The 27198-nt window shown below is 43.5% G+C and overlaps 1 protein-coding gene across 5 annotated transcripts in view; it reads left to right on the top strand.

The window, feature by feature from the left end:
• TRIO (trio Rho guanine nucleotide exchange factor) overlaps window positions 1-27198 on the top strand; it is a 373142-nt gene that overhangs the window by 77191 nt on the left and 268753 nt on the right. For all 5 annotated transcript variants that reach the window (XM_072153041.1, XM_072153043.1, XM_072153042.1 and 2 more), the window contains exons 14-15: window positions 7338-7533; window positions 23676-23842. In XM_072153041.1, coding sequence (XP_072009142.1) covers window positions 7338-7533; window positions 23676-23842 — 363 coding nt within the window. The remainder of the gene's footprint in view (window positions 1-7337; window positions 7534-23675; window positions 23843-27198) is intronic.

Genomic DNA, 27198 nt, shown 5'->3' with positions numbered 1-27198 from the left:
GAAATTTGTATGATCATTTTAGCTTCTCTCGAGGGTCCCATAAACAGGAAGAATTGTCAGGGCCGGAGCATGAGCTACAATGATAATCCAGATCTGTCCACACCTTCCCAGTCCCCCAGTAGTCCCAGGTAGAGCTGTCACTTTAAAATAGCTCTGTGCACAGCAAGTCATGGGGTATCTGGGACTGCCTTAAAGATACCTGGAGTCTTCTCTGGTGATGGCCTTGGTGCCCACAAAAAGGGCTCTGAGTGCCACCTCTGGCACCCGTGCCGTAGGTTCGCCACCACTGCCTTAAAGCATAACTGTAAAGCTATAGTGATTTTACCAAATTTTATGTGTGATTCCCCCTTTGAAAACAAGCAGTATGATGCCTACTTTGTGCTGCCTGTCCTTTTCTTTCCAAAGTTATGGCATTATCTGTTCTGAAAGTGTTTGACAAAAATCTTTCTCACTAGAGGTGAAGTGGGCAGAGCCTAATATCTGTTAGTCTATGCCCTCATGCTGAGGACAGCTAGGTTGCCCACAGATCCCATTATGCCGTGTGTTATCTCTCAATGTACTGTATATACTCGAGTATAAGCCGAGTTTTTCAGCACAATGTTTGTGCTGAAAATTCCCCACTCGGCTTATACTCGGGTATATATATAAAAAAACTCAATACTCACCATTCCGCCTGAAGCAGATGAGGCGCTTCAGTCGGAGCTGCATGGACCGTCGGAATGGTGAGTACTGAGTTTATTATTTTTAAGGGCTGGCAGGCTATATACAACCGGGGAGGGGGCTGGCAGGCTGTATACAAGGGGGGGGCTGGCAGGCTGTATACAACGGGAGGGGGGGGGCTGGCAGGCTGTATACAACGGGAGGGGGGGGCTGGCAGGCTGTATACAACGGGAGGGGGGGGCTGGCAGGCTGTATACAACGGGAGGGGGGGGCTGGCAGGCTGTATACAACGGGAGGGGGGGGGGCTGGCAGGCTGTATACAACGGGAGGGGGGGGCTGGCAGGCTGTATACAACGGGAGGGGGGGCTGGCAGGCTGTATACAACGGGAGGGGGGGCTGGCAGGCTGTATACAACGGGAGGGGGGGCTGGCAGGCTGTATACAACGGGAGGGGGGGCTGGCAGGCTGTATACAATGGGGGGGGCTGGCAGGCTGTATACAACGGGGGGGGCTGGCAGGCTGTATACAACGGGGGGGGGGGCTGGCAGGCTGTATACAACGGGGGGGGGGGGCTGGAAGGCTGTATACAACGGGGGGGGGGGGGCTGGAAGGCTGTATACAACGGGGGGCTGCCAGGCTATATACTGGGGAGGCTGTGACCAATGCATTTCTCTCTCTCGGCTTATACTCAAGTCAATAGGTTTTCCCAGTTTTTTGCGTTAAAATTAGGGGTCTCTGCTTATATTCGGGTCATCTTATACTCAATTTACATTTGGTTCCCACAAGTAAATCCACTGCACAGTGCACATACAGGATGTATAAGGTGACAGTTTGGCAGTTTCTGTCGCATGGAGGAGCAGGGGACATGTAATAAGTGGAAGAATTAATTAGTAACCCACTTACATGCAGTCTATAGCCTGTGCGGTGTGAGCAGTAAGGGTTAATATCTTATCTGGACAGGTGGGGCAAGTGAGCAGCATGAGATGCTGAGAGAGACAAAGAAACTGGGTTGGAGGGACTGATAGGGAATGGGAGACTTGTACCCCAGTATTCTGTGCAGGAGACATCTTCATTCACTGTTGTGCACACTTCCAGCTCTGCTGCTTTCACTGAAACATGACCACCTCCTCTGTGAGCAGGAGGCAGCAGCTCCTCCCAGGAAACCGACAGAAACAAAGTGTAAACAAGCTACGAACTCGTAGGGCTTATCAGCACATGGAGAGGAGGCAGCCATTACAGCAATGAAGTAATGTGAGGGCTATAGCAAGGAAACTGCTGAATATAGGTGATAAACATAATAGGCAAAGATGTTTTATATCCCAAGAGCTATTGATTTGTGAAACATTAAAAAAACCTTTACAGTTACTGTTCCACGGGACTGGGACATGGCAAATGTGGTGCTAATGAAAAAGTAATCCTGGAATGGGTTTAGTAAGAGTTTGAGGGATCGGTACTGTGAGACTAATCTGACTTTAGCTTATGCGAGGCGGTGTTGTGTATGTGAATTTTTCCAAGGCAATTTGGTACAGTCCCGCATAAAAGAGTAAAAATAGCAAAATTTCGGCATAAGCCATGAATAAGGTCGTGTACCGAAACGCGTAGGCTTGTAGCCTTTATGTTTTTGTCTTTCCATGTACTGTGCTGTACAATCTACTTTTTTAAAAAGGACTGAATAAATTTTGCTATTTTTACTCATTCATCGACTCCTCGTGCTCAGCTGGATTTCTTCCAATTAGTATCATTCCTCTGTGTGCACCTGTGGCCAAGGTTGTCCGTGCGGGAGCCAGTGGAGTCAGAGAAACCGCATTGTCTGGACTTTTTGGTGAGCTGATTTTCTTCTTTTTTGAATACTTTCTTCTAGTCCCGCATAAAAGGTTGGTACATTAAATGAGACTTCTGGCCCTTTCAATGTAACATTGTAAATCTGCTTTGAATGGCGCACTTCCCTTCAGTGCCATGGATTGTGGCCATAGAGCAGGTTGATATACCACATATTGATACTCGGAAGAAACAAGGTATCAATTGTGTGTATTTTTTGAAAAACACATTCATTTAGCCTCTAAAATATTTAGCAGGTTAACCCCTTCACGCTCCGTGATGGATATATCCGCCACAGAGCTATGAACGGTGTATGAAGAGGGCTCACGGGCTGAGCCCTCTTCATACAGAGATGGGCCTTGCTGCTTATCGCAGCAAGGACCCATCGCTAACACCCGCGGTCGGAGCTTGCACCGATCGCGGGTGTCAACCTTGTTGCGGCACTTAAAATGTGGCGGTGTCATCAGGGGGCGGCGATCACTTGCCATGGTAGCCTCGAATCTTCGTGAGATGGCAAGTGGCGCCCAAATGTCCTAAACACGACTTTTACACCTTTTTACATGCCATAAAAATTAAAAATGATGAAAATGTTGCACAGTCCTCAAAATGGTAGCAATGAAAACGTCGGCTCATTTCGCAAAAAATGCCGCCTCCCCCAGCTCCGTACACCAAAGTATGAAAAAGTTATTAGTGTCAGAAAAAAGTTTTTTTCTTTTTTGCACTTATTTGTTTACATTTTTGAAAATTTATTAAAATGCAATAAAACCTGTATGAATTTGGTATCACCGCGATAGTACCGAACCAAAGAATAAAATAGACGTGTTCTTTCGAGCGAAGATTGAAACTCTTAAAAACTGAGCCCACAAGAACGTGACGCACATGCGGTTTTTAAAAATTTTTCCACATTTGGAATTTTTTTCCGGCTACCCACTACATGGCAGGGAAACATAAATAACATCACGGGAAAGTAAAATTTGTTACGCACAAAATAAGCCATCTCACACGTCTGTACACTGAAAAATTAAAAAGTTATGGATTTTTGAAGATGGAGAGCGAGAAATGAGCGAAAATACCCTGCGTCCTTAAGGAGTTAACAAACTTCATAAAATTAGTTTTTATTTACGTTAAGGGGTGTAGTTTCTATGTTGAGATAATTTATGGGGTTTTACTATTATTTAGGCCTCCCAAGTGACTGGAAATCTCAGCAATTCCCTTAAATGCATGATTTCCCCTCTCAGCACCTGAGAGAGAGGGATTTGCCCCCCAGGGACAGGAAACCTGAGCATAAACAGTGGCTCCTCCTCTCCCTCCAAAGTTTTGGTTTCCTGTCCCTGGAAGGGGATCTTGGTAAACCGTGGTGAAGGCTTGTCCCTGTGGTGTCTCACTGACCCTCTAGTATCGGGTGGTGTGGGCACCGTGAGTCTAGGCCTCCGGTTGGAGCAGTGGGCTCCGAAGTGGCTCCTTAGTTCTGCGCCAGATTTTCTTTGTTGGTGGCCGGGTTGCACCTGTGTGAGGGTTGCTTCTCATTGATGGCCTCCCCGTGAGGAGAGCGCTGCTGGTGTTCAGTTGCAAGGGTCCTCGACCCCTAAAGTCAACCTCCGAAATGAGACCCTTTCAGAGTCAAGTCTTTACACTTCATGATACAGTAACCTCAATGATCCAGAAAGAGTGGAATTCTCCGGACAAGAAATCATATATTCTCAGACCAGTTAATAGGAAATATCCTTATTACACAGACATCTCCATCTCCTGCGGTTTAGCTCCTAAGGTGGATGCATCTGTGGCTAAGTTGCTTTGCAGGTCATCCCTTTCCTTTGAGGATATGGGTTCCCTTAAGGATCTCATGGATTCAATGATGGTTTTCTTAAAAGATCCTGGGATTCTGCTACCTTGGATTGGCTACCTTCTGGTTAAACCAGCTTGAGAGCGATATTCAGAACAAAATACTTAGAGACCTTTAGCCTTATCTATATCAAGTGTCCAGAAGGGTGCCGTAAGACTCACTGCCCGGTCCTCTGCCTTATCTAACTCATCCAGAAGGGCTCTCTGGCTAAAGAACTGGCCGGGAAATGTAGGCTTAAGAAATAGACTGTGGACTTCTGCTGTACTGCAGTGTGCCACTGCCTTAAACACGTCCTTAAAGAGAACCTGTCAGGCAAAATAACCCCCCCTAAACTAAATATATTTTCATAAACTGCCATTAGAAAGCATTGGCTCTATCCCTTCATTGTCCCTCTACATGCCTGTAAACCTAAGCAATGAGGTCCTTAAGCTATATGCAAATGACCTGTGAGATCTCCAATGAGTCATTAGCATATTCAGCTGTCCAGCTTATTCATAAATGGGAGGCACGGCCACACCCTCAGTGCATGACTGACAGCCTGTATAATATATAAGTGTGTGGGTTCTTCAGGTATATGTAGAGATGCTGCCATTTCTGCCACCATGTTAGGCTGTAGGGGAGTTTTATTAGTTTTCTTTTGGCGCTGGGGCAAGGATTGCACAACATGTTCTTGCATCTCTTCCTCTGACTCTTCGCTGAGGATTGCACCTCCATTATCTTTCTTGATCTGTCTTGAAGCAACTTCTTGGAATCTTGTTAGAAAAGCCTCTCCACTTTGTTTAGCTGGAGTATTTACATTGCTGTCTTTCCTGTCTGCACTAGGTCCATGCACTAGGTCCACTAAGGTAGTAGAAGCCAGCTTTGGCTGTTACTAGAGTTCACCTTGTTAATATACGGCACACTTATCTCCATACCTTCAGCATACCATTCAGCTGCGCCAACTGTTCTTCAGGGGCACTCCACCTATGCAGTCATGAAATGGCGGGCACCATGAGGTGCTGTGCTGAGTTGCGGCTCTGACACAGGAAGAACGTTTTGCAACAATTTTCAGTGCCCGCCTCTGTGTTCAGAAAACACCGTATTGCAGGCCGCAAAACAAGATGGCAGATGCCACAAGGTGCTGCGCTGGAGATGGCACGGTCCCAACATCAGAACGATTAGTCTGCCCCGAGGTTCGTGCCGGCTCGTCGGCGCACAAAGTGCCGGGGTTTATACGGTATGTGTGCTTCCCTCACCACAACTGCACACAGGTATTTAGCCGCTGCCAACTTTCAGCCCTGGGCTCGTACCGTCTTCAGTTTCTGCCTTAAGTAGTGTCTTAGGATATCACCCTTCCCTCATTCTGCAGCAATCCCATAACAGAGAAGGCGAAATATTTTCATTGTCTTTGATGTAATGAGTAGTATTGTCCAATATTTGTATTCTACTGTTTCCTGGAGAAAATCGGATAGTCTTTTTGTATTCTTTTCAGGAAAGAATAAGGGGAATAAGGCATCCTCTGCATCTGTTGCTAGATTGATTAAGATCTAGATGGATTATGAAATTTCTTAAGATCCTATTCTGGATGGCATCCATGCCCATTCGACTAGAGCCTTAGCTGCATCATGGGCTGATTATAGAGATGCTACACTGGAACAGATTTGCCAGGCGGCCACCTGGTCCACCCCTCACACTTTACTACATCACTATAGGGTGGATGTGATGTGGTCCTCTTCTGTTTTTTGGGAAAAAGGTTTTATTATCTGTTGTCTACTGCTTGTTTTGCCCCATAACATCATACATAAATGAGAGGACGCATAAAAAACTGTCAGCATAAAGACATTTGGTAAATGTTAGTTATCTAGTTTTTTTTGCTGTTATGACTGTTGAAAAATTAAAATGTTTTTAATTTTGAAAATTGCTAACTTTTCAAAATTTTCGCCAAATAAGTTTTTTCTCTATAAATAATCATCATAGAGGACCATCACACACAATTCAAAATTATAATGTGCTAAACACATGAAAAAAACGCATGCAAATGGGAGGCAAGACAAAAAAAAAACAATTAAAAAGGAAGAATCCTTAAACAGTACCCATGGGAGGATTTTGGCATGTCATGAAGCCCACCCAAAAACCCCTCCCACACAGCCCCGACACTAAAGCTGCACAACAATAGAAAATGTTTATAGCTAGTTGGGAAAAAATCGGGCTGAAGGCACACAAACAAGCAAAGTGCCCAATATACAAAATGGTAGTGTGATACCTATAGCCAAAAATAGGCACATGATAATAATTTCAGAATGGCTACTACATAGCATCCAAACCGGATAAAGTCCAACAATCGATATAGAAAATAACCAAATTAAAGCCAACTACAATACTTACCATATGGAAGGGACAGTGTTGGAGGGGCTGAGAGAGCCCCCATGCGTATTGCCACCTAATGTTCCGCACCTATCATTTTCATTTTCTCCATAAATATACACTAAACATACCGAAGTCATAACTTATAGTGACACATATCAGATTTGAAAAAATGTCAGGAAGGTGAAAGGGGTCTTTGGCTGCAATGGGTTCAAGTTGAGCAGTATGACAGCATGACCCTTGCATCAATAAATGTTGTTCAACAATGGCCTTAAACAGGAATAGACATTTAACATTTCAAGGAAATTTCATTATTTTTATAATTTTATTATAGGTTTGTGGAGTTGGTCCATTTTGTTATAAATCTGACTAGACCAAAGTTGTCTCTGACTCCACAGCCTTGATAGCCATGTACAGTAGTAACAAAAACACCCAGCAAGGTCGGTCACTATAATTTGGTCTTTTATGCATCTTAGTTTGGTGTTTTGTGTTACTCTTTACTCCTCCCTTTTTTTTCTTGTTTTTAACCTCTTTAAAAAACAGTTTGGTTTTTGCTTGGTTTATCACATCCCTTATTAGCTGTCATTGTAATAAGATGTTATTAGAATTTCTCTTTTTTTTTTCTTGGTTTAACTGTAATAGCTGTTTATGGTCTCTATCTGGCTGTCATGTAGATAATATCAGACTTGGAGTCCTGGAATGAAGAACTTAATTTACAAATGAACAATTTTGACACAGAAGACCTCACACTTGCTGAGCAGCGGCTACAGCACCATGCTGATAAAGCACTAACCATGAATAATTTAACATTCGATGTGATCCACCAAGGACAAGAACTTCTCCAGTATGTCAATGAAGTGCAGGCATCAGGTATTTAGTATTTTTTTTTTTTGGTGAAGATATTGCTGTATGCACGTTCTTTTAGTATGGATTTGTATGGATCTGAGCATCTCTTAGAAATGGTTGCTACATATTCTGCAGTTTATTTATACTCCCCTAGATGTGAGTACGATGAGTCACAGTGGATTTACATTTGAAGATCTCGTGCCTTTGTCTTCCCCTCGTGTTGCAGCAAGTTAACCTGGGATCATACCCCGGCTTCTTTGCACATGCGCCGTACATCACTTCAAATTGCTAGGCTAAAGTATCATTAATTATTACTTAATAAGAGCACGTAGAAAATGCATACAAGGTGATTTGCAACTAAATGAGTTGATATGGAAACTTTGGTTGTTTTTGTGTTCTAAATCGCCCTGACAGGTTCCCTTTAACCCCTTAAACCCATCTTGGATGTAAATTCCGAAACCAGAGATGTCATCAGAGAACAATGATCCACACACATCTTGGCCTGCAGTCTGAGACTCTAGGATCTGTCATTCGTCAGGATCTATAACCAATAAATAGATGCATAGCTAATTCTCCTTATACGGCAATACTGTAGTATTTCAGTATATGGTAAGAGCAATCAGACCCCCTAAGGTGTGAGCATTGAGCAGGTAGGTGATGTGCACAGGCAGGCACTTACTTGGGTGATGCATTTTCTAATATGAGGAACATGTTTTCTGACCTTCAGTAACTGCAGAATGCTTCTGAAAAAGAACATATGAAATATTCTGATGAGGTGGAGGCTCAAACCCACTGAGGTTCAGTCTGATCCTGCCCCCTGATATGGAGACAGCCGGTGGCATCAGGCTCAACTACAGAGAGTGGTGGTGTGCATATATTAGCATATTTATTTTTAAACTTTCATTGAAAAATATGCACAATCACAGTACAGCATAGAAAGCAGCACTTTTATATCAATGACAGTCAAGTCACATTTTACATAAAGTTATGAATCCACAATTACATCACATATTGTTTTAGATGACTTGCACAAGGCACGAATCCTAGAGATGAATATAGAAAAGTTCTTGTGACAGCTTCATGAATTGGCTTTAACGCAATTATACATATTATTTGCCCTGTATAAGCTAAGCTCTCTACCACCGCTTAACATCAATATGCATAACCAGTCAAAGAATCAAAACAAAAGAAGAAAAATGACCACAAGTCAAGACAATACACTATAGTAAATGCAGTCCTGTGGGGTAGGGTGGAAAATAGCAGAGAAGTGGCAACAATACGGTATAATCAAGGTAAGGTACATGCATGTCAAGATATATACTATCGATCAAGACTGTTGGCCATTTCTTCCAGTGAATAGGAAGTGAGATCGGAGTCGCCCCGGGTACCCCAGACCTTTTGAAATTTTGCTGGGCATCTTCTACGCCGATATGGAATTCATATGGAATTATTTTATTCACCAGGGATTTTCATTGGGAAAGGGAGGGTTTCATGTCACTCGTATCACTCAGTCAGCTCTCTGTGTCGCACATGTTAGAAGTCAGGTCATGCCTCAAGCATTTTTTTTATAAGTTGCTTTTCAAACGAATCCTACTGTTATTGAAGGTCTAAAAACCTATTCCTCATACTAGAAAATGCATCGGCCAAGTAAGTTTGAGCAGTCTACCATCAGAAATTCTAATGGAATATGTCCTTTAAAATCCAAATAACATAGGCTATTGCAACCTGCTACCGGCTACCACCAGATTCCTTCGCTAAAAAGGGTTAATGGAATACAGATTATTTTTGACCACTACAACTTTATTGTGAAAAGAAGTTTTAATCAGCAAACAAGCTTTCCAATTGATACGTTGGGTGTGTCATAACATGAACCCAACTTCAAATTGCCCCTTTAAGTGTATGTAGTGACAGGAGGGGGATTACATATCTTCTTGAATGCTGCCACCAGTCCCTCCATGGCCCTCACTTTCATCCTCCATGCATACTGAAGTAAAGGGGTTATCTGGGATTAATAAATAAGGGCAGTGCTGGGGCGGGCTTTTTAAAAATTATAATGTGGCCGGCTACTCCTATCTGTCTCGATCTCTCAGCATTGTAGGGTGCTGGGAGATGGTGTTGGTTGGGAGCTTTCAGCCCGTGTGCGCTCCTGTAAACAAACAGATGGACAGTGGCGCAGGATGTCACACGGTGGTTATTTTTAAAAAGCCAGCCCCAGCCCTTCACTAATATGTTTATTAATCCTGCATGACCATAAATGAAATGGAGAAATACAACAAAGGGTCTACATAAAAACATTTACTTCATAGATGGGATGAAAGGATAGCCAGTCCTTGCACACAAAGATGTTGAAGTGTTAAAGAATACCATTTAAAAAAAAGAGAAAAGGCCACAGCATCCAGTATGATGAAAAAAGGTTAAACATTTATTCACACAGGCATAGAAAAAACTGCAACGTTTCAATTCACCATGAATCTTTCTCAAGCTTGCTTTTCATCACCTTTTTTCATCATATTGGATGCTGTGGCCTTTTCTTTTTTTTTGTCTTGGACTATGGATCCTGCACACTAGGACCCTAGGATCCAACAGCTTTTGGAAATTACATGGGTTGCTGTTTTTTTTTATTTTTTTTATTTTTTATGAAAGCGTACCTTTCACCACCTCACACATGTGGAGATTAGCACCATTCTGTGGGGGCTGCTGCACCAATTCATTGGCACTTTGAGTTTTCTTTATAGCCCCCACGTTTGCGGAGATATCAGTCCCTGTATCTGACTATTCTAATGTCTGTTTTGTCTGAGGAGGATCTGGGGCAGGAGCCTGGTAAATGCAATGCAAACACCAGGTACTTGCAAACGCCAGGCAGACGTAAACTCAAACACCTCATAAACGCAAATGTAACTTTAATGTCACATAAAAACAAAACTAAACGTGATGCAATCGCCATGTGAGAGCTAATGTATTGGAAACGCCACCTTAACACAAATGTAACATAAACAGGGCACAAAGGCCACCTAAACAAAAATAAAACGTAAATGCGATGAAAATGTGACATAACTGCAAAATAAATGTTGATGTACATGCCATGTAGAAGCATTGTAAATGCTTCTCAAAACACAAAATTAAATTCAGTTTAAGCGCACCAGAATTACTATGTAAACACAAATGCGTACACCACAAATTCCACTCAAATGTAAGAGCGATGCAAAGGCCAATGCAACCTAAGCGTAAACTAAATGCAAACCTCACATAAAAGCAATTGCTATATAAATGCAAATGTGAAGCAAATGCAAAAGGCACGTTAACACTAATGTAAGACAAATGCTGTTTAAACCCTTCCCACTGATGCCTGCTCAGCCCTGGATCGGAGCCATGCAGGCTGTAACTAACAGCCCACACTCCAGTGTAACAACTGCGTTCGGAGTGGGCTCCGATTGCGGGTGTTTATTATGACCGCTGCACTTAACCTTCTTCCTTCCATGGGTCTTTCCCCCACGATCGCGGACCATTACTATGGCAGCCCTGGGGTCCGATCAGGACCCCAGAGCTGCTTGCTGGCAGTGCCTGAAAGATGCACTTGCATAGGCTGACATTGCTAATACCCTGCAATACATCAGTATTGCATGATATTATCATCTGATTGCTTGTTTATGTCCCATGGTGGAAACAGTGAAAATGGGAAAAAAAAAATAAAAAGTCTTATTACATAAAAAATAACGCAATAAATCAATAAAAATGCCCATAAGCCCCTTAACATATAAAGAGATATACAACATTCACATCCAGATTCATTAATCTGCCATATGTAAACATTTCTTCAATTAGATGTCATTATAAAAATTGACCCGTGTGAAGATAATTTCTCATAAATGTAGTGATATGGTCCCTTAGAAACAAGACTGTGTCCTTGGCTACGGCCACCTCTGCTGGAGTGATAGCACAAAGAAGCAAAAAGTTTTCGTATATGAAATGTCCGGGAGTTACTGCAGGTCCTCCAGCCGTCCTGTGGTAATGATCGTTTAATCCAGGTGGTCAGGCAGGACTCCATAGTGTATGTCTAGCCAGTGCTGCCAAAATGTGAGGTGGTAGTATCCGAGGAAGCTATCTCGTTTCTAAGGGACAACATGACTGCATTTATGCGAAATTATCTTCACACAGGAACATTTTATTTACTAAAATCCAATTGAAGAAATGTTTATATATGGCAAATGAATTCAATTAAATATAAATGCCCAGATGGGAATACCCCTTTAAATATGTAAAACTTCATTCAAAGGCGTATTTATTCCCAAATTGGTCAATTCTGAAAATCTATATTGGGTTTGTAAGCTGTGTGACCTCAAAATGAAATATCCAGACTTTTCAAAAATTATGAAAATGTAAAGTAGACATATAGGAAATGTTAATCAGCAACTTATTTAGGTGGTAAATCTATATGCCTAAAAACGCAATGATTTTGAATATCGAAAATCTTTCAAAACATTCATCATTTTTTCTTTTATCTTTTGTAAATAAACGCGAAACTTATTCGCCACAATTTACCACTAAAATGAAGTCCAACATGTGAGGAAAAAACAATCTCAGAATCGTTTTTATAAGTAAGTGTTCAAAAGTTATAACTACAGGCGGTCCCCTACTTAAGAACACTCGACTTGCATACGACCCCTAGTTACAAACGGACCACTGGATATTGGTAATTTATTGTACTTTAGTCCTAGGCTACAATAAACAGCTATAACAGTTATCACAGGTGTCTGTAATGAAGCTTTAGTGTTAATCCTGGTTCTTATGACAACCCAACATTTTTAAAATCCAATGGTCACAGAGACCAAAAAAGTTCTGGCTGGGGTCACAATTATAAAATATACAGTTCCGACTTACATACAAATTTAACTTAAGAACAAACCTACAGACCCCATCTTGTATGTAACCTGGGGACTGCCTGTATTACAAAGCGACGAACGTCAGAATACAAAAAATGGGGCTGAGCCTTAAGCTATAAACTGGCTGCATCCTTAAGGGGTTAATGCCATGCAAACATTATGTAAATGCAACAAAACCTTGACACAAATTCCACATAAAATGCAAACATGTTGTAAATGCAAATGCTATGTACATACCAATTCCTACGCAAACACAACATAAATGTTAATGCGAAACAAGTGATGCATACTGTAAATACACATGCCACGTAAATGGCATAAATGCAATGAAAATATGCGCATAAATGTCAGCATAAACATGCAGCAAATGCCACATAGACAAAGACCACATAAATACATATCATAAACTGCACGTTATCAGAATTGTCAACGCAAATGCCACTTGGATGTGGCGCCAGACAAACATGTCATAAATGTAAAACAAGTGTCCCATAAGCGTTGACAGTGTGCAAAAGTGCACATAAATGCAAACGCCACCAAAACGCCATGGAAATGCAAACACCACTGAATAACAAATGTCATTTTAATGCAAATGCAATAAATTACAATCTCCTGTTTGCGTAAATGTAATGTAAATGCTTTTAAATCACATTTTAAGTTTACATTTCATCTGCGTTTAAATCATGTTATCATATTTGCATTAACGGGGGTGGTTTGACGACAGAGGGAATTCCTGAGGGAAGTTGGTGTTATCACCGTGTGCTGTCATCTATCAAACGACGGCAAAACAAATTGCAGAATGATTGATTGGTTTGTTTGGATTTGGCATCCGTTTGAGTAAGACTTGTTTCGGGATTTTCTCTAAGATGGAAAAAAAAGCAGTATCGTTCGGTAATTCGCTTTTTGTTTTTTGGATGAGAAAAAATGCGAAGAGATAAAAGCAAAGTTGGATGCTTTTTATGGGGACACTTCGCCATCTATGACCACAGTTAGATATTGGTTCAAAGACCTTAAACGTGGGCGAACATTTTTGATGAGGAGTGACAAGGACGCCGGGCAGACATGATTAGCCAGGAGATCATTCAAAAAGTCCACGACATGATTCTTGGTGATCAACAACTGAAAGTGTGCGAAGTAGCGGAGGCCATAGGTGTGTCGACCGGAATGGCAACTAATATTTAACATGGGAAGTTGGTGACGAAAAAATTGTCGGCCCGATGGGTGCCGCGATTTCTCACGGTGGACAACAAGCTGATGCAGTTGTTAACCTCTAAGCAGTGTTTGGAGCAATTTAAGCGAGATCTGAAGCAGATTTTTCGTTGAGTTGTCACCGTTGATGAAACCTGGAAACACAAAACAATGGATTTCTCCCAGTGATCACTGGACAATACGACACAGTTATTGGACTGCTAAGACAAAAAATTGAAGGAGACACAGCTGCATTTGGCAAAAAAGAAGGTGCAGTTATAACACGACAATGTACCAGCACGTTCATTTGGAGTTGTCGCCGCCAAACTGCATGATTTGCGTTATGAATTGCAGACGCACCCCACGTATTCACCCGATCTGGGTCCCTGAAGAAATGGCTCGCGAGAAAAATATTTAGCTCAAACAAGAAAGCGATGCATATTTTGGGGAGTTTGACAAAACCTTTTTTTTTTTTTTTTTTTTTTTTGGAGGGGTTAAAAAAAATGGCAGGAACGTTGAGAGAAGTACCTTTCTAAAAGATACTGGGGCACACTATGTGCCACACTATGTTTAAAAATACATTTTTATTTATTTATTTTTTTTAATTGGTGTCTTCATTTCTAAGAAGGGTACATATTGAACCGCCTTCCTATATTGCATTTGCAGTAACATTTGCTTTGTGAAGATTAGTATAACACATGCCTTCAGCTCCAGCCCCAGCTCCTCCTCTATGACAGAACATGGATTAGAATCATCACATACTGGGTCTGATATCTCTACTAGGTAGAAAGAACATGCAACGTGCCCCTGAGGCTACATTCACATTGCTGTTTGGGGGAGGGCAATGGGCGCACGGCACCGTACAGGTACGGTACCGTAGCATTCCGTAGCCAGGAGAAAGATGGGACTTTTATATTTTTAAACTTTTTTTATTTTTACTATTTTTCAGACTCCCTAGGGTACTTTAACTTAGTTTGTCTGATCGATCCTATCATATATATAGTACTATAGTATGGCAGTCTTATAGATTTTTATCTGGTGCTCAAACCCCTAACATTGTAAAGGTGACTTTCAAATTATTGAGTCTTTGTATTCCAGCTTGGAATGGAGTAAACCACGAAAGACACACTGTCCTTTTTGAAGATTAGCTCAAGACTGCTTTATTCTCTTTGGCACTGAAACTCTTATCTGGAAAGTCATAACACACTCTGCAAGGGGCGTGCAAGTCCACAAGCGGGCAATACTACTGAGTGGTTTGACCCTGGAAATTCAACACTATTGGATGTAAGCACACAAAGGAATGTAGAACCATTGGCTGTCTTCACATAAACAAAATGCCCAGATGTTCACCTGGATACCTTCCGCTAGGTGGTGCTAGCGAGCGCTAAGTCTTTGTGTGCTGAGGGACAAACCCCACCCAAACTTTAGTTTTCACTACACAAAGTTATGTGAAATGAATGCTGAGTCTTTAAAATGTCTGACAGTATGTAAGATGGCATTCAAGACCAGTGTGATATCCTTAACATTTCCCCCCTTTTGAGTCTTGTATGGCCTGTAACTTTGTCCAGCGTGACCTCCTCAAACTCCAGGTTCCCACAGGTAGGCTAAACCCTTACCTGCTGGACTTGTTAACTCTTAACCAGATCCCCTGGAGGCCAGTCACTCGGGGGTAACAGCCCTGCATACTCAAATTACATAATTGTGTTTATGTAAACCCATAGTTTATGGATTTATTAACAGGCTGGTTCTTCAAAAAGAAGGTATTCTCCACACCGGCACTTCTCCTGTCATGGTTCTTACCTCCTGGACGGCCATCTGGGACATGGTGGACTACTTGATGAGGGGACAACACAACATGCAACAAGTGATGAGAGCAAAATCACAATTCCCAAAATCACCCGCACTTAAAGGAAACCCTTCCAATCCCCCAACTACAAAGTGAAGGACAAAGTGTCCACCCCAGAGTTTCTCTCGAGTTCCCTGGACAGTCCTTCAATCTCTTCAAGTGCATGGGTAATGGATCCATAGGGGGCGATGTCATCCGGGATGTACATGCAACAAGCCACTCCCACCATGTTACAGACTTCTCCCTTCTCAGCAAGGATCATGTCCAAAGCCATACGGTTCTGGAAAGCATCTCGGGTATAATTCACAAGTCTCTGTTGATTACAATAAAAACAGTTAACCCAACCAACATCTTTGCTCATAGCTATCTGGGGAATAATGGACTCTAGACCTGCCCATATCTGATTGTGGGCCCCGTACTCATCTGGGACCCACCTTGGTGCTCTCACTGTATCCATATAAACGTTGTCCTCTAGGTGCTTCTCTCTTCCAGAATCCTTTACACATCAGACACTGCTAGTACGGTGCTACCTGTGCTGTCAATGTTAAAGAAGGTCATTGTCTTTTTGCACCAACTGTAGGTAAATTCTCCTACCCTGGGGGCATGCTGGTCAGCCCTATAGATACAGTGATAGTCATGGTTGGGTTGTCCATGAGCATACAGTCAATCAGAAGAGACCAGCTAACAAGAAGAATAAGTTTTGCAATAGAAAGCGTGGGAGCATGCTGACTTCCCTCTAGCTTCACAGACGTGGCACTAGTCAGCAGGACTTGGAAAGGACCGTCGTAGCGAGGCTCCAGACTCTCTCTGGTGTCTCTTTACCACCACGTAGTCTCCGGGCTTCAAGTTATGCGTCCTGAGGTCTCTGTCTGGATCTGAAAAAGGAATCAGAAACACTTTGGCGGACCTTTTCCAAGGCCTGGCTCAACTGTGTGGCATGTTCCACCTGGTTTTCTGCCATCAGCTATAGGGTCTGTAGAAAGTAGAGGCCTAGTCTGGGTGAACAGCCAAAAAATACTTCAAAGGGGGACAATCCCATCTTTCTGTTAAGGGTGGTCCTAACTGAATGGTGGGCAGCAAGAAAGCACTTGCGCCATGGTTCCCCTGCTTCCATGGCCTCCTGGATCTCTAACTTAAGAGTGCTGCTTAATTTTCCAATCCCACCACTAACTTGGGAAGGGAAAGGGGTGTACAGGGCCTGTACACCCTCAAGGGACAAGGTTTAAGTCTTTACCTGTCCAGTGAAGTGGGTTCTGCGACCGGACTCTATGGTCTCTGGAAGTCCAAACTTGCCGAAAAATCTTACTCACCAACTTCTTGGCTGCGTCTCTGGCAGTAGCCTTGGTCATGGGAAAAGCTTCTGGCCACCCTGGAAAGAGATCAATGTACACACGCACGTATTCCTACGTACCACTTTTTGGTAGCTTTTCGGCATCTGGGCTCCAGCTTTCCTCCACACTTCCTTCACTTCTGATTTGGGCCACCAGGCCCTGGAACACCTGTGGATCAAACTTTTAGCTCAGAACTCACCGCTGAGACTTCAGGACAGTCTCTGGGTTCCATCTGTGCAGCTGCCTTTGTCATCCCGTCAGCCACATACTTGCCCTTGGCTTGTGGAGTTACCAAATTGTGTGTGCTTTAACTTTTACTATCCCCACCTCTTGTGGAAGTAAGAGGGCATCCATGAGCTCTTTAACCAGCATGCCATGCTTAAAGGGCGTCCCTGCAGAGGTGAGGAAATCTCTAGCCTTCCATATGGGTTCATAGTCGTGTTTAGACCCCACTGGCCTTGCTGAGCTGATTGCTGGCAGCAGCTACTGACACATGAGGGGCTCCCCTCACGACTGAGTCTAACCGAGCCTAATAGTGGGCCACTGGGGAGGCCACCACGTTCCTGGACTAGACTCCTGTGGCGTGGCCTAGTTACTCAGTGCAAAATAAAACAAAAGTTTTATCCAGTGGGATGTGCCTAGGGCCAGGGCAGACAGGATTTGCCAGCTTAAGTCAGGAGGCAATTGATGCATTCTATAGCCTATGGGGAAGAGGCAATTCAGTTATCCAGGGGCAACATCAGGCTGGAGGCAGCAGACTTTGTCCCAGGTCTGCAGTAGCTGGCCAGTCCTAGAAACATGTGAAGAAGCTGAGGGCCTCAGGGCAGGGGCATATTGTGGACTGCCAGCTTTCTTCCCTCTGTCAGGTGTCTGCCTGTGGCTGAGAAGCAGTGGCCTAGGATGACCACCTTCTCCTGGCAATACTGGAGTTTGTCTCAGGAAACTTTGCAACCCTTCTGGAACAGAAAACGCGTAAGGTCAATAAATGCATCCTGGCAAACAAAAACAGTAGGTCCTCCGCATATTGAAAAGGAGAACATCCAGTAAGGGGCTAGTCTGCCAGTCTACTCCCTGTAGGGCCGTGTACTATGGAGTACTGGCTGGGTGAGTTTTACCTCCCTTGTGGGAATCTGCATCAGCTATACTGGAATACTGAACTGGTAAAGGCAAATAGGTACTGGCAATCATGTAGGGGCACAGAGAGGAGAACGTATGCCAAATCAATAACAGTGAATAATATGTCACTCCTGGGGACTGCTGCCAGTGTGGGCTAGGGACCATTGGGCTTCAGTACACTCATTGGCAGCTTGGAGATCATAGACCATCCTACATGTATCCAGCTGTTCTTTCCGGGTCTTTTCCTTGACCGGAAATGGGTTAAAATAATCATTAATCGGGCTAGCAAGGGAGATTTTCAATGAAAGACACTAACTCTATTTGGGGAGGCTTTTCAGAAGGGGGACTATTCTCGCTGACATCCTTGTCCATTACCACCCCCCTTGTCCTGCCCTGTTGGGGCCGTCTACGTTTCCTACAGTGTGGGAAGTCAGTTCAGTAATGTCTACTCTCTGTAACGCCCACTTGGGTCGGGCTGTCAGCAGACCCCAACTTTCTCTGTCTCACTTTGGCTCGGTCTGTGAAACTGGTCTCTGTTCTTCCTGGCTTTCTGTCACAAGTCTGGTAGAGACGTCTCTAGTCTGCTAACACCAGTCTCCGCTTTATCTCATCTAGACATATAGGATTCTCTCAACCATCCAACATCTCAAACAGAAGTCAGGTACACTTGTGTTGGTTTTTAATCAAAAAGGAACAAAAGTCAGTCATAGGTTCTGTAATACAGTCGGGGGGCTTGTTCTTGCTTAGTCTGTTCGTGGGGTACACAGGCGGTCGTCACCTCATACTGTCTTATTGTATTCTTATCACAAGCAAATTCCTTTAAGTCTTTTTAGATTGTCAGCTCTGTCGCCCCCACTTAACACAGATCGCTTTCTGTGTGCTTCAAGGCAACTTCTCACACACAGATAAGGCAGAGCCCAGCTGCATAGCTGCCCACAGATTTGACCCTGATTAACTATTGTAACTCCAGAAAGCAGATACCAGAGACATTGCAATACTTTTTTTTAGTAAATTTTTGCAATTGTCAGAATCAAATAAGTTTTAACTATCAGAGATGACCATACCCAAACAAACAGCGTTGCACATCCAAGAATTATCCGAACAGAGAACTGAAATAAGATGAAATCATCTCAGCCGGCGTTTATCTCAGAAATCTGTTCAGGCCCTTCAATGGTGCTCCACTGCTACCCACAACCAGCCTTTATGGTTGGTAGAGTAGAGTCCTAGGCAATTAACTTTCAGGAACTTGAAGGGAATATAACTTAAGATGGCCGCTACTGAAAAATAAACTGACTTAAGATAGCCGCCACTGAAGGATGATAGGGCGTGTCATCTTCTCTAACCACCAGATAAAGAGGTGGAGTCTGCATTACAGGGGCCATCTTTCACTCCAAGGAAAATATAATTAAATCTCTTTTTCTCAAATTCTTTCCACATCAAAAACTTTGAAATGTCCCTATTGCCTGTCTCTTTCTTTAATGGGCACTCTGAAGGATTCCTGTCACTCTCTCCTGGTCCGTCCGTAGTCACTGGTCTAAGTCTCCAGTAATCAACCCCATCCACTTTACTTTCCTTTGTCATTAACGCTCTACTTACATCAAGCCAACCTTCTGCCTAGGTGTGCCACTTTTTGTCTTTGAGCCAGCCCGCCATTTTCATCAAGTGCTGTCTCCCACCTTTGCACACTCAGGGGATCATCTAACATACCCAAAAATTCAATACCTCATAACTTCCTTTTACCCACTCTTTACCTTTCCTGTATGACACTATGTCAGTTGCCTTTTTAGGTCTGCAGTGTCCAGCTACAGTCTTACTTTGCTCACTACCCATTTTGTGGAATCTGTGGAATACCTGATTTTGTTCAAGGGCTATAGATATCCTCCGTAAATACAGCTCCAGACTACCCCACTAACTATCAGTAAGTACAAATTAGAGAACTGTGAAATTCCCGTCAGTGTCCCTAAGTCTCTATTCCTTACCGCATCACGGGGCCGATCCCAATCCCGAAGGAATGGTCGTAAATTTGGCCAGAATTTGTCTCTGCAAACTTCCAGATTCTATCAGCGCTTACATGAACAAAAATCTCAACACCATCACAAACTCTCTGAACTACATCAACAATCCACAAGAGGGCACTGCAGACCTTTTTCTAAAACATACATAGTCACCGTCCAGTCTCTGTCAATCACCTTACAAGGGATCCTTTGCCACAATCATAGTGAACATACTGTTATATATGGACATTTAAGGCAAAGTACATATTATCACAAGGAGATGACCTTACCCAGTCTCTTTCAGCCAGTGAAACAGAACTACAGTCAAGACAAAAATAGACTTGATTTACCCCGACGAGCGCTTATTGTCTGTTCTGGTCACTGGCCGCCTGGACTCTTGTGGAGGTCACCTCGATGGTCAGATGTCCATAAAAGTATGGCCACCCAAGGGACGCCAATTCTTATAGATTTTTATCTGGGGCTCAAACCCCTAACATTGTAAAGGTGATTTTCAAATTATAGTCTTTGTATTCCAGCTTGGAATGGAGTAAACCACGAAAGACACACTGTCCTTTTTGAAGATTAGCTCAAGACTGCTTTATTCTCTTTGGCACTGAAACTCTTATCTGGAAAGTCATAACACACTCTGCAAGGTGCGTGCTAGGACACAAGCGGGCAATACTACTGGGTGGTTTGACCCTGGAAATTCAACACTATTGGATGTAAGCACACAAAGGAATGTAAAACCATTGGCTGTCTTCACATAAACAAAATGCCCAGATGTTCACCTGGATACCTTCCGCTAGGTGGTGCTAGCGAGCGCTAAGTCTTTGTGTGCTGAGGGACAAACAGTATGTAAGATGGCATTCAAGACCAGGTGATATCCTTAACACCAGTACATTGGGATTTTTATCTATGAAAGGTTAAAAATGAGACAGCCTCGGGTCTTCGGAAGATCAGAGGCTATAATGGCAACGGATCGCCACTCCCTGATAACGTGACAAGGAGCGATAATCCTCGGCAAGATGGCGGCGCCCATGCGTACGTATCTTTTTGAAGCAGCTGGCAAAGGTGCTAGCACCGATAGCGGGTGTTACCAGTAGGTCTTTGCAGTAATATGCAGCAAAGACTTACCGTCTATGGAGAGGGCTCAGCCTGTGAGGGGTTAATCTATGCATTACAATTTAATAGAAAGGAATGCAATTTCCACAATGCAACTAATAATTGTAAGGTGAATAGCGGTGAGTGTGTGTGTGTGTTAGTATGTATGTACATGTATGTATTGTAAGGCAGTGGCTAGAAAGGTCATCAATGGCATCTATATTCCAGCTAGGTTTTTCTCCTATGCTCGGTAAAGGGATGGCCATTGAAGATTAATCCAGGTCCTTGGTAGCCCGCACCTGGTCCAGGGCTTTAGAAACCCGAGCTGCATCATGAGAGGTGTCTCTCTGACCTGAGCTAGAGGTGCTGTTGTGAGTGAAACCAGCCTGGAGGTAAAGACTGCCAATGCGTTTGTTTTGTACCCTTAGCCAGAGAGGGAAAAAGCTATTGTATTAGCTAGCGCCTAGACGGGCAGGTATTTTGTTTTGTATTTTATTTCTGTCAGTTATGCGCCTGTACAAGTTGGACTTGTGTACACAACTGACAATAAAGACTGGAAGTCAAACCAGTGTTTGGAACTAACAGTTAGACTCGGCGTCTCTGTGAACTGTCTTGGCTCTCACCAGTGAGCTGAACCCCTACAGTTTGGTGTCTCGGATGCGGGCAGTTCCTTAGAGACAGAGACTTGTTTCAACAGAAAAATTGAGGAAGTTATAAAACAGCTTGTGCAAGCTAATGTTGACCTCCAGCAGGCAAATGCCTTACAGCGACAGGTGCATGAAGAAGCCATGAAAGCCCAGTGAGAGACCAATCATCTGTTGGTGAAAGCTCAGCAGGACATTGGGCGGGAGCAGCAGCAGGTGAACAAAACTCTCCAACAGCAAATCCAAGCGTTGGTGGAGAGACTTGAGGCGCTACAAACCCCGCAGCAGGCACCCTGGCAGCTGGTGCAAAACGCCATGAGGAAAATGACCAAGGAGGATGATGTAGAGGCTTTCCTGGGCACCTTTGAGCGGATTGCTGAGAGTTCCCGTCTTCCTGAGGACCAGTGGGCAGAAGATGTGGCCCCCTTCTTAACAGGTGAGCCCCAGAAGGCTTATTTTGACCTGAGGGTGCAGGATGCCAAAGTGTATGCTAAACTCAAGGGAGAAATCCTAGCCCGACTCGGGCTTACCCTTGCTCTCCGTGCACAGAGAGTCCACACCTGGGAGTACGACCCTGCCAAGCCAGCCACAGATGTATGATCTCTTCCACCTGACCAACAAATGGCTGCTTACTGCAACCCAAGTTGTGGAGCAGGTTGTCTGTGACCGCTTTGTCCGTGCTCTACCAGCAAAAGTACAGAGATGTGTCGGGTATTCAGATCCAAAAACTGGATGAGCTGGTGTCCACAGTGGAGCGCTTTACGGCTACAGAAGAGTATCTCCAGGTGCTGGGTCCCACATCCCCTAGGAACAACCGAAAACCATCATCTGGTAAGACTGTTCCTTATTCTAAAGGGTTAAAACTGCCATCTAAAGAGGGTGGGTCATTGTCTTTTAGTCCTAGAGACCGGCCTACAAGTCCAAAACAGGACTCTGTGTCTAAAGCCCGGGGTCAGGTAGTCTGCTGGCGCTGCCAAGGACTAGGACATGTCGCTACTAACTGCCTGGTGCTAGGAGAACCCTATAGAGTGTGACTTGGGAAGGCATCGCTCCTTGTTTGCTAGACCTTCTTGTGCTGTACACATGGACAATGCATCTGAGAGACAGACCTGTGTAGTACAAATAGAAGGTATCCTGTTTCGGCATTACTGGACTCTGGGAGTCTGGTGGCTTTGGTACATGCAAGTCTGGTGGACCCTTACAAAGTCCAGACTCGCCGCACGGGTGTAATTTGTATCCATGGAGATACTAAGGACTATCCCACTGCTGTTATAATGGTGGAAACTACTTGTGGGACATTAAGCTATGAAGTCGGCGTGGCTAAAAACCTGTTGCACAGTGCCATTATTGGACGAGATTTTCCCTTTTTCTGGAATTTGTGGGGAAAATAAAAACAGTCAATTGTATAATGTGCATGATGATGTTAACCTGTCTGAACATGTCTGTCTGATACCTCAGCTGAGCCTGTCATTGCTGTACCTTTAGAGGAAGAGGAACCTAATAATTTTCCTTTAGAGGTCCTTGCTGGGGACTCAGATGAAACAGTTCCTGATTTAGAACTTTCCCAATTGCAAGTATCCAGGGGAAACTTTGGTACGGAACAGCTGAGAGATCCGAATCTTGTTAATGCCTGGAAAAATGTAAAAGTTATTAATGGTGTACCCCAAGAACAAGGCGTTGAATTGGTGTATACCAATTTTATGGTACACAATGACTTGTTGCGTAGAAAGCAGAACATTTCAAACTTTGAAAATGAAGAATATTTCCAAAATGTTGCCAAATTTTCATTCTTTTTCAGAATCAAATGCAAAACATATGAATTAAATTTTACAATTAACATGAAAAACAATCTCAATATCAGAAAGCATTCTGAAGTTCTAACCAATTACTGTGACATACATCAGAAAAATCGGGTCATTAAGTTGAAACGGGCGTCTGTGATAAAGGGTTAAACGGCAAAGCACAGATGTAAATTATTTTGGTTTTGCAGCTACTAACAGGACCTTTTAGTTTGTGAGAATGCACCTTAATAAATGTTTTTTGATATAGATTTTCATTTTCTGTAGGAGTTGATCTTCTCTGTGACAGAGATGTGGATATGGCAACACGAGTACAAGATTTGCTTGAATTTTTACATGAAAAGCAGCAGGATTTGGATTTGTCAGCAGAGCAACACAGAAAACATCTAGAGCAATGTGTTCAGCTTCGCCATCTTCAAGCTGAAGTAAAACAGGTATGAGATGTGATATTAGCAAATTTTCATGCTAACTCCTAACCCTTAGTAAGGTGCCATTTGAGGTGGCATGGGTTTTTTCCCCCTCCACATTGGAAATTTTTTTTCATATTCTTTACCCAGAATACCCAGTGAAGATGCTGTGAGCCTGTAAAGGCAGATCTCTATAAGGAGATTTACACCAATCACACTATCTCACTGTCCAAACAGACTGAACACATTCTTCTGTCTCTGGTACCTGATGTCCCCATGTGACCTGCAGTAGAGAAATAGCAGTGAGGCACAGTCACAGGCAGGTCCAAAACACCATTGTCAGGCTCCTATTTCTAAATTGTTTTATAGAATTTGAAGAGATCACTGTCTGTGCCATAGTGGTACCTGGTGTTTGCTGGATAACAGACTGTTTAGTGATTTGTCTGAAAAACAAGCCTGACTGCTGCGTTAAGAAAGGTTTTTAGAGGAGAGCGTTTAAGTGGAAGACCAATAAGTAGGGAGTTAGAGTAGTCTAGACAAGAGTGAATCAGAGCGATAATTAGTGTTTTGCAGTTTCCAATGTAAGAATTGGTTAGATTGGTTAGATTTCCAATGTTTTAAAGGTGCATCCAGTAAGAGTGAGCAAGAGATTGAATATACGGTGCAAAGGAGAGGTCAAAAAGGCAAGAGGACCAAGGACTGAACCCTTGGGAACCCTAACTGTTAGCGTAAGAGGGGAAGAGCGATTCAGAGGAGGAGACCCTGAAGGTGCGCTCAGCAAGATAGGAAGAAAACCAAGAGATTGCAGTGTCCTTTAGTCCAATAGTGCGAAGCATCCCGAGGAGGCGTTGTTGCTGGTCCACAGTATGAAACATTGCCGAGAGATCCAGAAGAATGAGTAGTGGACAGTGACCTTTGGAATTAGCAGTGAGGAGATCATTGTAGACTTTATAAAGATTGCATAGAACAGAAACCAGATTGTAGTTGATCAAGGAGGGAGTTAGCTGAGAAATAGCGGGTTAGTCCAGAATAGACCAGGTGTTCCAGGAGTTTGGAGAAGAAAGGGATATTAGAAGCTGGTCGGTTGTTAGCAGCACTGGTTGCGTCCAGGGAAGCTTTCTTTAATAATGGGCTGACATCAGAATGGTTGAAGGGACAGTGATAGACGCCAGAAGAGAGAGTGATGTTGAAAGGTTGAAGACTTTAGTGAGGTGATCACTGGGGAGAGAGACCTGTATGAGGTGTGAAGGGATGGGGTCACTGATGCAGGTTGTGAGGTGACCAGAAATCAGGAGCCTTCATCCTCTGTGACTGGCTCAAAGAAAGAGAGTGGTGGAATGGGAAATTATTTGCTGGCGAATGCAGTCAATTTGATCTTTAAAGTAGGTTGGAAGACACTCTGCCCTCAAATTTCCACCCACTGTTGATAATAAGGGTGAGTATAAATAGACGGGTCATAGACGCTATACGTCCCAGCCAAGACAGAGAGTATTGAGTTCAGGACTGGAGACAATGATTTCCAACCCGGAAATTTTCCCAAATCTCCCCAAGACCTCAAATGGATTTGGGAGGGTTACAAGGGTAGAGAGAAATAAGAGGATATCATTGGCAAATAGTGTACACTTATGCTTTTCGTTATTTTAATACTTCTAATGTTCTGATTTTGTCTTATTAACTCCGCCAATGGTTCAATCGCCAGAGTAAACAGGGACAGGCAAGAGGGGGCACCCCTGCCTGGTTCCTCTTGCTATATATATCTCCTCTGACTGGCATCACTTGAGGTATACCTTGGCCTTTGCCATTAAACCTGTTCAGTAAGTTAAAGAAGTTGGCACCGAATCCCATTTTAGAAAGGACATAGCGTAAGTATTTTTATAATGAAAGCTTTTTGTAGATCTAAGCTCAAGAGCATACCTTGCCTTTTCCCTCCCCTGTTTCCATTACTGAGATGATATTAATAGTCATCCTGGTCTGATCATTAGTTTGTCTGTGAGGAATAAATCCCGCTAAGATTTTAGTCATTATTTTTAGGTCCATATTTTTTAAAGAGATGGGCCTATAGTTGGAGTGGCCCTTTGGGGCTTGTAATCAGAGTTTGCCTGGCCTGGATCTCTATTACCCTTCTTATAGGTGTTATATAACTGAACCAGATGGAGTGTCAAAATATCAGCATATTTTTTTAAAATAAGGCCCAGGAGCTTCGTTGGCTTTAAGGGTCATTATCGCTGATTGGACTTTCCTCTGACGAGAATCCAGATTCCTTCTGTAGGCAGTGTGGTTTGGATACCTAAACGCTGCCAATTGTTTTAAGGGATTCTGTGTTCTATGTTCCATCTGCCTATCTAAGCTTAGGCACTGCAGTGCAATTCCACCTGGGCATCAGGCGTCTTGCCAGGTTTATCGGTCTGTGAGGAAAATCTGTTCCCCGACCATTGAGCTGATTCTAACCGGGCCTGTATGTCCGAGGAAGGATTAGCTTTAAACAAGTCCCTAAACTCAGTATATACATCCTCTTTAGCTTTCAAGCGAGCTGCGGCCTCTTTCTTCCTCCTGCTCCAACTGCTATGAACTTGCCCCACATCTTATTCATAAGGGCCTCCCAATGTAACTTGGGGTCATCTCTTCTAAGTTATTGTTTAAAGTGATAAGCAGTTCCATTTTGATTTCCTCAAAGATTTCCTTATCCGATAAGAGGGATTTGTTTACCGCCGTCTAAACCCTGCTTTATACAAAAGTGCTGTGTCGGAGGACCACTGGATCATGATCCGACCATGGAGTCACGTGTATACGTGCGTCGAGCTGCCGCTGTAGTGCCGAGGATAGTAAAATATGGTCAATCGCATGTGTATTTGGCGTGCTGCTGAAAAGTGTAATCCCTCATGGTTGGTTTACAGTAGCTCCATAGGTCTATCAGGTCCTGGGTATGTAAGAACTAAGCAAGTCTTGTGTTGTCCGGTGAAGGGGGAATCAATGTCATTGGCATTGGATTTGTCCATAGAGGCATCGAGGGCTATGTTATAATCTCCCGCTTTTATCACCAGTCCTTCCCTTTTGGGTTCCCTTAGGTGGTCTGTACCGCAAACTGAACATGGCTGGAGCACCAAATGCCCACTCCCCTGTGTTTAGTGGGCTTGCAAGCTAAACAACCCTGTGGGAAGGCTCTGTGGAAGTACCTAGTGGAATGTTTTGAACTGAATGAAGTAGGACCAGGGTTGGCAGAGATATCACCTGCTGCTTTTAGCAGGAGAATAAACAAAGAAAGGTGATGGTTCAGGGACTTAAAGGGTTTACAGCAGAACAAGATGGGAGAAGTACAATGGGGAAGGAAGGATGGATGAGCTGTTGTTGATGGAGGACATTGAGGGGATGGATGGACGGTAGGT

This window comes from Engystomops pustulosus, chromosome 5, assembly GCF_040894005.1.
Source record: "Engystomops pustulosus chromosome 5, aEngPut4.maternal, whole genome shotgun sequence".
Taxonomy (NCBI): Eukaryota; Metazoa; Chordata; class Amphibia; order Anura; family Leptodactylidae; genus Engystomops; species Engystomops pustulosus.
The sequence above is the reverse complement of the archived record's forward strand: the minus strand, read 5'-3'. Positions and strand labels throughout refer to the sequence as shown.